This window comes from Lipophrys pholis (assembly GCF_963383615.2).
Source record: "Lipophrys pholis genome assembly, chromosome: 14".
NCBI lineage: Eukaryota > Metazoa > Chordata > Actinopteri > Blenniiformes > Blenniidae > Lipophrys > Lipophrys pholis.
Window position 1 is genome coordinate 13112694 of NC_137633.1, and position 12212 is coordinate 13124905.

Below are 12212 nucleotides of genomic sequence, written 5' to 3' on the forward strand. Positions count from 1 at the left end.
TTTCAGCTCTAGAAAGACAATTTCTCCACATCATGATGAATAATTAGCTATGTTTTCGTGTCCTCTTATCTGTCTTCCATTCATTCAATCATCACTCATATTCAAAAATAAATTTATGCACATGTATAATCATTCGTGACACACATGTCACAGTTCTGACAGGCGCTATAAATACCTCCGAACCAGGGCTTCAGGTAATTTGGGGCATCTGCCAGAGTTGACACGAGGTACAGGGATAAAGAGATTCTTTTTTTTTTCCATTCCTGCTGTGATGGAGCTCATTATAAATTTTATGCTTAGGTTTTATTTGGAGGACTTTTGGGAAGCAGCCTTGAATAGCTCTCACTTCCAAGCAATGATTCACACTCAGATTTCACTGAACAGGCTGACATTCATTCCAGGATTTGCTTGTGCATCTTTTTGTGCCCTAATATATTAATATATATATATTATTGCATCTGTTGTCTAACTCTGGCTTGTTTCTTATTTCTTTCAGATGACCCTTCCCTGCAAACCACATGCATGTTAATATCACTCCAGTTACATAACAGATATTGTACCTGAAAATCGATCACAAAGGAAGTGACATTGGATTCATGGAGTCACTTGAAACTACTGCAGGGGTGAAAAACTCTGCTGAGGGTCAGGACAGAAATGCTGCACAGAAGAAATGCACAGCAGAGTCTGCACAGACTAGGAGGAGTCTGTCAGTCGAATTGGAAGGCAAAGGGTGGCACCAACAAGGAGAAGCTCAAAGCAAAGACACGTGTGGTTTCAAAGAAATGTCTGACTCAGGGAAATCACTGCAATTAGAAGATCAGCACTCCCAAACCAAGTCCACAAGCCATCAAGACTACGAGGTGTCTCCATACCCACCACAGCCCACAAAGACGTTTTCTGTTGGCAGACAGAAAGTTTCCGCACAGTCCCCGGGACCCACAACTCACAGGAAATCACCGGAAGTCCAACAACAGGGTTCCCATTCAGGAATGGATCAGCTGTCAGAGACGGCATGTAAGGTGGACCAGAAACCACAGAAGCCAGGGAAGTATGTTTGTGATTACTGTGGAAGGGCATGTGCCAAACCCAGCGTGCTCAAGAAACATATTCGCTCACACACAGGAGAACGGCCCTATCCTTGCATCCCCTGTGGCTTCTCCTTCAAAACCAAAAGTAATTTATACAAACACAGAAAGTCCCATGCTCACTCAGTCAAAGCTGGAACAGTGCCATTCTCAGAACTCGGTTCTTACAATGCCAACACAGACCAGGGGTCCTTTGAAGGGGAAGGAGAGTTATACTCTGATGCTGAGCAAAGCACGGACACGGACGAGGACACTCTTAATGACCCGCTGCTGCTGCTGGACTCTCCAATGGAGGGATCAGATAACACTGCTGTAAAAGTACTAAATCTCATTGCTCAGAAAAGGGGAGCCACGTCAATGTCAGCTCAGGATGGTTCATCCCAACCTCAAGAAATCAATGCAGCTCCCGCCACTGCCGAGGCCAGTCGTGCAATTCAATCTTGCACAATCAAACAGAGGCTCGCACTCCGGCTGTCTGAAAAAAGAAGCAGTGACTCTGACCACAATCTGTCCCTCCCGAGTCAGTCGAGCAAGGGCAGCACGGACTCTGGCTACTTCTCGCGCTCAGAGAGCGCTGAGCACCAGACTGGTCCTCCCAACACCAACGCAAAGTCCTACCAAGAAATCATGTTTGGGAAATGTTATCGCCCAAGCCCAAAACAGACAACATCTTTTGTGGCTTGTAGCGCAGATTCAATTGAATATTCAAGCAGTCGCTCAGAGAAAGGTGTTTCCCGTGTTTTTACCCAAGAAAAGGACACTGTGGACTCAATCAAAATAAACACAAAGTCGTTCACGAGGGAGGAGGTTAAAGAACCCCAATTAGACGCTGGCTCTGATGTGGGGCCTCTGATCAGGAGCAACTCCATGCCAACATCTTCAGCGGTCTGTCTGACGATGCCTCAAGCCCTCAGAGGCAGCCACTCGTTTGATGAGAGAACAAGCACTGGGGGCATGAGGAGACTCAGGCGGCAAGCAGCTTTCGAGTTATCTGCGCATGATGGCCACACAGACACCGACAGCCATGGGAAGATGAGTGAGAGTGGCATTGCACCCTCAGGATTGGAAATGGAAAATTACCCCTCTGTGGTGCCAAGCATGAGCCATCAGAGGCAGGCGATGGAGTTGGCGACACGGAAGCGTCGGAAAGAGAAGAGAGAGGAGGAGGATTTACCTAGTCACTACGAGGGTCATCACGAACATTGTGAAGAAATGTGTGATTCAAGCAAAGATTATGATGTGAAGCAAGCTGCAGTGAGCATGTTGGCTTTAGGAAAAGGACTAGCTCAGATTGACAGGTGTGACATGGACATATCAGTTAGCTCAGAAATGTGCGGTCGAAAAACTTTGGGGAATGTAATTTCAGTTATTCAGCACACAAATTCAATAAACAGGTCTCACTCTGAACAGCCGGACCCTTACAAATATCACGGGCCACGGCATGAAAGCATGTCATCGTTTCAAGCTATGGACGCAAGTGAATCATACGAATTGGAGCGGAGTGACAGCACGTTAAGGCAATCAGTTCAAATGGGGCCCAAACTTGTGCGGCAGCCCAATATACAAGTCCCAGAAATCAGGGTCACGGTGGAGCCTGACAGCCCGGAGAAAGCTCCAGAGGTACAGGTGAAGGAACCGGAAAAGCACGTGGAGGAATTTCAGTGGCCTCAAAGGAGTGAAACCTTAGCACAATTCCCTCCAGAAAAGCTCCCTCCAAAGAAGAAGAGGCTACGATTGGCTGACATTGAGCACTCGTCAGGTGAATCGAGCTTTGAGTCCGCCTGCACCAGCCTCTCACGCAGCCCAAGCCAAGACAGCAACTTATCTTATAGCTCCACCTTCTCCTTTGACAGGGAGGAGAGCTTGAAGTCGGCCTCTCCAGCGAGGCACGATGAATTTGGCAAACCACTGGAGCTCTTAGCTGTGCCAGGAAGTGGGCACTCCCTCTCAGTGCTCAACCAGCGTCAACAACATGAAATGAGACGCTCCTCCTCAGAGCAAGCGCCTTGTAACTTGCGCAAGGAGTTCCCAGAGGTACGCAGCATATCATTTGACTATGGCAGCCTCTCTCCAACATCCAAAGTTAGACACGTGGACATGAGCACTGTGAAAGAGAGAAGGAGGGGAAACTTGGTGAGACAGGAGTCATTGAATATGGATACTGAAGGAACACAAGTCACATCACCAGTGTTTCCACAGTACTTCAGCAGCACCTCTCCCCTATTCACTGCTGTCAGTGTTCTGCCTCAGACTCTGCCAATATTTTCTACAGGGAATACCTTTCCCCAGCTGTCACATCCGAGCCTCTTAGTTCCTGTAAGAATTCAGACTCATGTGCCATCATACGGCAGCATCACCTACACTTCAGTATCACAGATTTTCGACAATCAGTGTGACGGCGTGAGCTCCACTACACCCACCATTCAGAGTCAAGCCACTCGATTGTCTGCAAATCTAGATCCTCACAACACAAAACCGCCTTCAACGTACAGCCTCAACGTTGAAGCCCTTGATTTATCATCGGCCAAGCTGAAGACGGGCATCCCTCTCTCTCTGACCTCCAGAACTATCTCAACCACCAATGCCTCCAGCGGTGGTGCAAACAAACGGATGCTATCCCCCGCGAGCAGTCTGGACCTGTTCATGGAGGTCAAGCAGCAGAAACGTGTAAAAGAGGAGAGAATGTTTGGGCAGATTGTGGAGGAGCTGAGTGCTGTGGAGCTGGGAAAATGTAATTTGAGTGAAGAGAAGGGCCACAGGTCAGAGATGCGGGGGGCATCAACACCTCATGCTCAGGATGACTCGCGTAGGAGTAAATTTATCACACTTCAGCAAAAAGGGAGTGAGGCCACTGACCACGGCGTCGAATCCGCTATGGAAAGTAGCTGCCAGGAAACAAGCTCGCCTCCTTACTCCTTGATATCAGTCAGCGATGTGAACGAAGCTGGCATGGAGAAACGGGTGCAGATGGACATGGTGGCACAGCTGGTTACCAGTCAAGACATCCTGATCTCAGACACTGAGCATTCAAGACTATCTCAGTTTCCAAGTCTTCGCACAGCGACAGGTGTGAGCTGGTGTTATCTCAACTACACCAAGCCGAGCTGCTCTCACAGCAGCGCCCCGTTCTCCTCTGTGTACGCCACCTGGTGTGTGGGCTCCCACAACCCCAACCCTCTTGAACTGAGCACCAGCGCTACTTTGGCTCTGCTGCGCTCCAGACAGAGGGGAGACAAGGTTATATACACCGTGGCCGCCATGTGTCAGCCGGGCACGGGGCAACTGGTTTCATCCCTCATCTTGTGGAGGCAGAACATGGAGCAGGTGAGAGGAAAAAAACAAAAACAAAACTTTAGTCGTAAAACATTCAAAACACTTGCTGCATTAAATATTAAATATGTGATTGGGCTTCAATAAGTAATGGTTGCACACAAATATTTACGCTAATGTATTCATCCTCAGATCTTTTTCAGTTGAACAAAACACACTCATATTTGGAAATAGTACACACTGATTAAAGGGTGAAGATATCTTTCTAATATTGATTGGTCTTATTTAATTCCTAAATGGTTTTTTTATGCTTTGGTAGATGAAAATATCTGCAAGATTTAACAATTTGAAATGTTAAAAGTTTGGAGACGCTTATTAACAATTTGGAAAACTGCATACTTAAATGCCAGAAAGATTCCCTGGCAAGAGTCTGCAAAGGGAGTTTGCCTGCTGTTGATAAAGTATTTAACTTTGAGTTATCCCTCAATCTGAATTATCAGCAAAAAATGAAGAATATTTAGGTCAAGATTATCTTGGGGCAAATACATATAAGTGGCAATGAAGTCCTGACACGGGTATACTTTTATTTATTACCCCTACAATGGATTTAGATGGACGTTTGATATTAAAAGTGAAGCTTGTGCTTGGTTTCCTCCTACAGTAAGCAGAATAATTCATGTTTGCAAAACATGCTGTGTAATGCCATGTGTGACACACAATACTAGACGCATCGCGTTACTCTTGTCGATATGGTGTCCACTTAAAATGGATGTTAACACAATGTTTGTTCGTCCGATTCAGCTGCAGAGGAAACCCGAGCCCAAAGAGGTGGACATCACCTACGGGAAGAAGGTGAAAGACATCAGCTGCCGAGCCAAAACTGCAAAGGAGGAGTGGAAAGAGAGGGAGGCCGCCACCACGCCGACAGTGCCAACACGAATTAAGATCTTCGAGGGAGGGTCAGTCACGTTATTAGCTATCATAACACTTTCTACTGACTGGCAGGAGACAGGACATATTTTAGGATGTGAAGTGTGTGGCCTTTCAATCAGGATATTATTATTATTAGTATTCTATTTTTCTATTTTTTTGTGAAGCACTTTGTGTTGCAATTTCTTTTGTATGAAAAGTGCTCTATAAATAAAGTTCGATTTGATTTGATTTGATAAGCTCCATTTCCCTATTTAGGACTCTCTTAATGTTTGTATGGCTTTGATCAGCACTGAAACCTCCCATGCGTCTTTCAGGTACAAATCCAATGAAGACTACGTGTATGTCAGAGGGCGAGGGCGGGGCAAATACATCTGTGAGGAGTGCGGGATTCGCTGTAAGAAGCCCAGCATGCTGAAAAAACACATCAGGACCCACACCGACGTGCGACCGTACATCTGCAGGGTGTGCAACTTTGCTTTTAAAACTAAAGGTAAGCATTTAGGAAATAATATTTCACTTGCATTCAACTTTATGTCACAAAAATGAATACTTTACAGCTTACTTCAGAGGCTCTGTTGTTTCTGTTTTTGTTTGGATGTATGGCCAGACGAGTAAAAGTGGAAAAGTACACACTAATTCCCTTTTAGAAGTAGAAATACTACTTTAATTATTAACTGCTACAATGAAAGTAAAAAAAAAAGGCTCAGAAACACATTTAGCATAAAGAGCAAAAGAGCAGCTCTTATATGTGGATTTTATTCTCAATATGTCTATTTTGTTTTTGCGGAAAATATATAGTGAGGCTTCTAAAGGAAGCGAGTCACTTTCAGCCATTTGGATACTAGTTTGCCCAGTCACACACATCACATTCAAGACGCTCCTTTCATCCCCTGCATCTGTTTTTCTAGTTGTTTTTGACTTTTCAGATCTACTGTGAATTCAACGTGTGAATAGAGACACTTTATGTGTTTTTGTGACGACCATTGAAGACAAAACAAAAACAAAATTCTATAATTTGCTTCAAATGAAATTCAATCTGAAGTTTCTTTTTGTTTTGCAAACATGAAAAGCTGTCAGATATTTACATTAACATGTAGGAAATGTATAATTTGGTGGGTAACGCAGAATATCCCCAGTTTGAGTCTTAGCTCTTTCTGTATCCCTGGTGATTTCGGCATATATAATGTCAGCGTTAAACGATACTAGCATCTACTAACTAAAAGGCGGCCAGCGAGACACTTTATTCTTGATATTTTAAGAGGCATCAAGGTCAGGCTAACGTTTCTCCGGTATTTTGTTTCTTTTTGGTTTATGTTTTGTGCTGCAGTAAAAAAAATACATTTCAAGTAAAATAAAAAGTGAAAACATTAACAAGGTCTATGAAAAGGGAGGAAAGTTGTATGGTGGTTGGTACTTTTGCCTCACAGGCCCTTTGTTTATGGAGTTTGCATGTTCTCATAAGGGTGTGTCAGTTTCCTTCCACTGTCCAAAAATATGTGTGTAGACTGATTGGTGACCCTAGAATTGCCTGTCGGTTTGATTGAATGAATGTATGTATGTATGAACACTTTCTTTGTTTGCACTTTGATGGACCTGCGTCAGAGTGTAGAAGATTGATGGATGGGACAATCTGCAGTTTGTCGCATATCATTCTGTCAGTGTCTGAGGTTCAACATAATTTAAAAAACAAGTGTTTGTTTAAAAGAAATTGTTTTGCTTCTTCAGGAAACCTGACTAAACATATGAAGTCAAAGGCGCACATGAAGAAATGTCTTGAACTGGGAGTGTCAGTAACGATGGACGACGCAGAGATACAGGAGCACGGTAAGACGTGACGTCTATTATCTTTAGTATTGTGACAATTGTTACAGTCGCTCAGCTGTTGTGTTGCAGTACATCCACCTATAAACTCCTGTTCTTCTTATTCAAAGTGGACGACATCCAACAAGGGTCGAAAGCTGAGGTGACGGTCATGACCAAACATCAGTTCTCCGACGCCGAAGACTCTGACGGCATGGATGAGGAAGTCGATGAAATCGATGAAGAGGACGATGAGGACGAGGACTACGAGGGCGATTCTACCCCGAAGCTGCGTTCAAGAAGCACGAGTCCTCAGCCGTGCGGCGTTACCTCACTGTCGGTTACCGCTACCGCTGCTATCCATGGCTGCTCCCTCAGCTCTCTGCCCGGAGCTGACGTCCGTCAGCAAGTCTCCAGCCGGCGCTCAGGCTCAGAACATCGAAACGTCCTCACAACCGAGCCCAGAGAGAAGTCCATGGACGAAGACTCTCTGACCATGCTGTCCCCAGACCAGAGCAACTTCCTGTTCGACCCTTACTCTTCTTGTCTGCTGTCCCCGGGCTGGGAGTCCCCCATCAGGGAGCCCTCCCCGTCGCGACTGCGTTATCCTTCGCCGAGGCGAGAGCTCTCTCCGAGAGGTCGCTCCTCTCCCCGATGGGATACCTCTCCTCTGAGACCCAGCTCGCCCGGCTTCTCACCCATCCAGCATCCGTCTCCAGTGTCCATGGAGCGACCCATGTCTCCAGGGACCGAGCTGGCAGGAAAACGGGAATCATCGGCGAGGGGCAGGCAGAGGGTTGTGCTCAGGGCCGTTTCCCCCCGCAGGGGCTCACACCAACATAAAGGGGGAAGTGATAAAACCAGACATCAGGCCAAGATGGAGATGGCACAACAACACGGCGCCTTTGAGATGGAATTGGTATGTTGAAGTGAAACTCTATGCTGCTACTTAGTCAATAGTTGTTTATTTAGTCAAAACATTGTTATAACCAACATTGTTTGGGAATAATTGTATATCTGCAGCATATAAACATGATGATGAAATGACGAAAAGTGATTATGTTTTTTTAAGTAAAAAAATGCTCAAACAAGGACCAATTTGATTTCATGAAAGGAAAAAAAAAGCAGAAGCCCATCAAATCAAACCAACGACCATAAGAGCACAACTGCACTGGCTTAGCCTTAAGACCCAACAAGCCCATTCTCTGGTTTTTATAATCCCAATTTCTAATAAACTCAGTGACTACACCCAGGTCACCTGGAGAAAGGAGGGGCGAGCGCTGAACAGCCGCCAGCTACGCTCATTTATTGCAATTGTATAGCATCAAATGAACAAAACGCTGAATGTCAATGTATTTTAAAGCAACTATGGATGCGCCAATGACGAACTATAAATGCTAGAGGAAGAACAGTCGGGACCAGTTGGTTAGTGGACCTTTTCGTGTGGAGTTTGCATGTTTCCCTCCATGTGTGAATAATTTTACTGCAAGTGAAAATGTATTTGAGGTTAATTGGTGACTGAAATGGCAGGTGTGAATGGGAGTTTTGTCAAGTGGTGGACCGCTGCCCCCTCGTCAACCCATAGTCAGCTGACGTCAGCTCCTGTGGCCCTTAGTTGGATAAAGCAGTATATAAAGACTACCATACATGAATAAACAGGCCTGTCTGAATTTTTCACAGTAAATACAGTAAATTATAATGTAACACAGCTGTACTCGGTATGTGTGTTATATGTGTTATACACTGGATTTAGAGAGTTTCTAAAGCTTTGACTTCATACGATATTGGAATTTTGGGGTTTATTATACTCACCAAAAGAGATTACAAATATAAGACATCAACTACATTCCTTCAATGACACCTTTGGCTTGAAAGTATAGAAACATTTTCATGAGTGGCCTATAATAGACGGAATAACAAATTCAACAGATTTAGTTTTTGGATGGGTTTTTGTCTTGTTAAAACTTAATAATCTCTGTACTTCTTCATGATTTCTAACTAATGTTTTTTCACACGAGAAATGATCTTGGCGAAGTTGAGGCTGCTGCTAACTCTGCCAATCTGTCGTTCCAGGATCAAAGGAGCAGCTTGGCTCCGACGCTGCCCAGCGCTGCCAGTTCTCATCACCAGAACATCCTCAGCCACCTCCCTCTTCACTCCCAGCAGCAGGCCCACAGTTTGCTGCCCGTGGTCCCTGTCGGAGGGCTCCAGATGTCACACTCCCCGTCCCCCTCCTGCACCGACGCCAGCCCCTCCTCAGCGCCGAGCCCCCAGAGCAGCGGAGAGGGATCGGTACACGGGCCTGAGACGGGAGGAGAGGACACCGGAGGGGAGCAAAGCCTCGACCCCGGGGTCAGGGACAGCGGACAGGAGGAGAACGTCCAGAACTGTTTGAAAGCCATCGCCTCGCTGACGATCACCACAGAGGACCCTCATTAAAATAAAACAAAAAAAACTCAGCTTTTCTGTCTCCTCGATTTGACCCAGGAACACACTCCGCCCTCTCTCCGCTACACCTGCGAACTTGTCATCTTCAGCCCTTTAGGCACATAACCTCAACGTTACTCCATTAGAGGCAATATAATAACACTTCCTCTGGTCTTGCACATACGCCAGACAGCTTCTTCTACACCGGAGTGGAGATCAAATCTTCACAGCAAAGAAGAAGAAACCAATGCCGTCTGATGTGCTTCTGTCTTCAGAGGTTCTTTGAAAACGGATGGATGAGCAGCAGCGTGTTTTTTGCAAAGGCGGAGAATCATTATTGGGTGCAGGTGCAATATGGAAAGATATTATGCTAATATGCCTTTGTCTGACATAGTAGTTTGCGTACAATTGCACATGAATTATATTTATGGATTCTGTACAAATGTCCTTAACATATACTCCTTCTTAGATGCATACAAACAGTGTATTTTACTGTGTGTACTTTGAAAATAGACTGTTGTTTATGTAATCATATCAAGGTGTGATGCAGTAGTGCAGTAAATAAAGGTTATTTATAAGGGGAAAAGTATGTGTATTATGAAAAAGTCTGACCAAATTTTAAGTAGACGCTTCTTGTGCAGTTTGGTGCTTCTGATCAAGCGGCAAGGGTCTGTGCCTTTATTTTGCTTTTAACCGTTTCTTTATGGGAAAGTTGCGGATGTTATTGTCGTCGGATAAGGAGAAACATGGGAACGCTCTTTAATGCAGAAGTGTCTGCGCTTTGGGAGAGTTTGCTCAAAGGATAAAGCTTTGTTCCTTTTATTTCTTTTTCCTTTCTTCTTCTGCCAGTTGTTCCTGACAGACAGACGCAGCTTGATTTATGTGAAACAATCTTAAAAAAAAAAAAAAAAAAGTTTATGTTGCTTTTTTTTTTTTTTTTTTTTTTCCTTAATGTTGTGGTTTTTATCTCGGTAAAAATGCATGGGATTTGCTATTGCACAAAAATAGAGGAAGTAATTATGTAATTATGAAAACTGTAAGATGTATTTATATATTAGAACGTAAGCACTTATTGATACTGGTAAATATTTGACTACTATTTATATGGTATATCTGTACTTATGCAGCAGTGATGCAGTTATGCAGTGAGCCACGCTGGCATTGCTTTTGATCTCATGCCTTTGCTTTGAATAAACAAACAGCTTTTTGTTATTTTTTTTCTTCCCTCCCCCCCCTCGCTTATACAGATGACCATAAACATTTTATGAGTTTTAAAGATGCACTTTCATCCCCTCATCCTCGATGTTTTGAACTGACTCGGTCCGTGGAAAAATGGGGGAGTGAAACGCGATTCGTTCTCTTGCGGTTTTTGAAAACATTCCAGTTGTTTTTCACTGTTTCTCATTGTGTGATTAACATGTTGCGCACAAATCCCAAGGGGCTATGATGATCAGTCAGTCGTACATTTCCTTGCATTTCGAGTGTTAACTGGAAAAATCAATATCACTTACTGTAAGTAATGCTAAATTAATGATGTTAATAGCATGAGTTGGTTGACTATTACTGTGCTTCAGCTCAAAATGTGAGTAAACGTTCACCAAATGCATTACTTCTCTGTATATATCTGTGTATTTTTATGATTTAAACTATTTTTGCAGTGTTGAATTCTGAAAACTTTTTATGTGGATTGTTTATATCTCTCTAAGAGGTAAAATGTCTGCAGCCGATGCGAGGAAACCGGTTTAATGAGGGCGGAAATAGCACAGTGTTGATCGCCAACACGGTGTCTCATCTTTTTAAAAAATTGTATTCGCGTCTTCAGGTGGTTATTGGTTTGAGGAAGGGTTTTCGAAATCACGGGATGAAAAAAAAAAAGCAAAAGAAACACTTTGTTCACTCATGTTTACATAGAAAAAAAAAATATTTAAAAGGTGCACTGCTTTAATTTTGTTGTTTCCCTTTCTGAAGATGTATGTAGCTTTGATTTCACGGTCGCGTGCTTCTTTCTTTGTCGTGATATCAGTGCAGAACGCTCATGAAATGTGAAGGGAAAGCGAAGCCTTTTCTTTACTTTTGCATACAGTATGTATTCAGATTGTGTTTGTGTATTTTTTTTCTTTTTTTTTCTTTTTTTTTTCTATTGTGTATTCATATTAACTGAACTGCATTGTGCCTCTCATGTCTATGGAAATTCCCTGTAAAACACACAGAGGACAAATCATTTTACCTCTCAGCTAAGATTTTTTTGAGGGGAAAAAAAAAAGCCTCAGTAGCCAATCTGTTGTTCAGCTATTTGCATCAAAAACTGGTTAGTCAGGACGGAGTGCCTCTTTTATGCTATGAGGAATTTATTGTTTGGTGCTCTACTTTTTCAGATTAAATCCGAAATTGTTTTAAAAGAATATACTTCTAACCCAAGGATGTGTGTTGCCGCTTATTTCGTGGTCCTTTATTACTCAAAATGGCCTCTGTGGTGTTCGTCCTGCATTATTCGGCACTGTTTCAAATTAGACCTCACATGAAAAGGTTTTCAAATGAAATCATTCACATTTTATCTTCATGGGGGTGTGAAAAGTAGAAGAACATTTTTTTTTTTGAAATACATGTGAATAATTAGAGAGACTACAAGCAGTGACATCATCTGGTAAAGACTGATCACTGCAGTCATAACGTGGAGCATGAAAAATAAATGGATGC

General features: G+C 43.5%; 1 protein-coding gene across 1 annotated transcript; it reads left to right on the top strand.

The window, feature by feature from the left end:
* Positions 1-596: 596 nt before the first annotated feature.
* hivep2b (HIVEP zinc finger 2b) lies at positions 597-11925 on the top strand (the record flags this gene model as incomplete). Its single annotated transcript, XM_080480167.1, has 6 exons — positions 597-4409; positions 5157-5314; positions 5603-5778; positions 7014-7112; positions 7220-8007; positions 9162-11925. The coding sequence occupies 6 exons, from the start codon at positions 597-599 to the stop codon at positions 9525-9527; spliced, it is 5400 nt and encodes a 1799-aa protein (XP_080336293.1). The 3' UTR covers positions 9528-11925.
* Between the last annotated feature and the right edge of the window lie 287 nt (positions 11926-12212).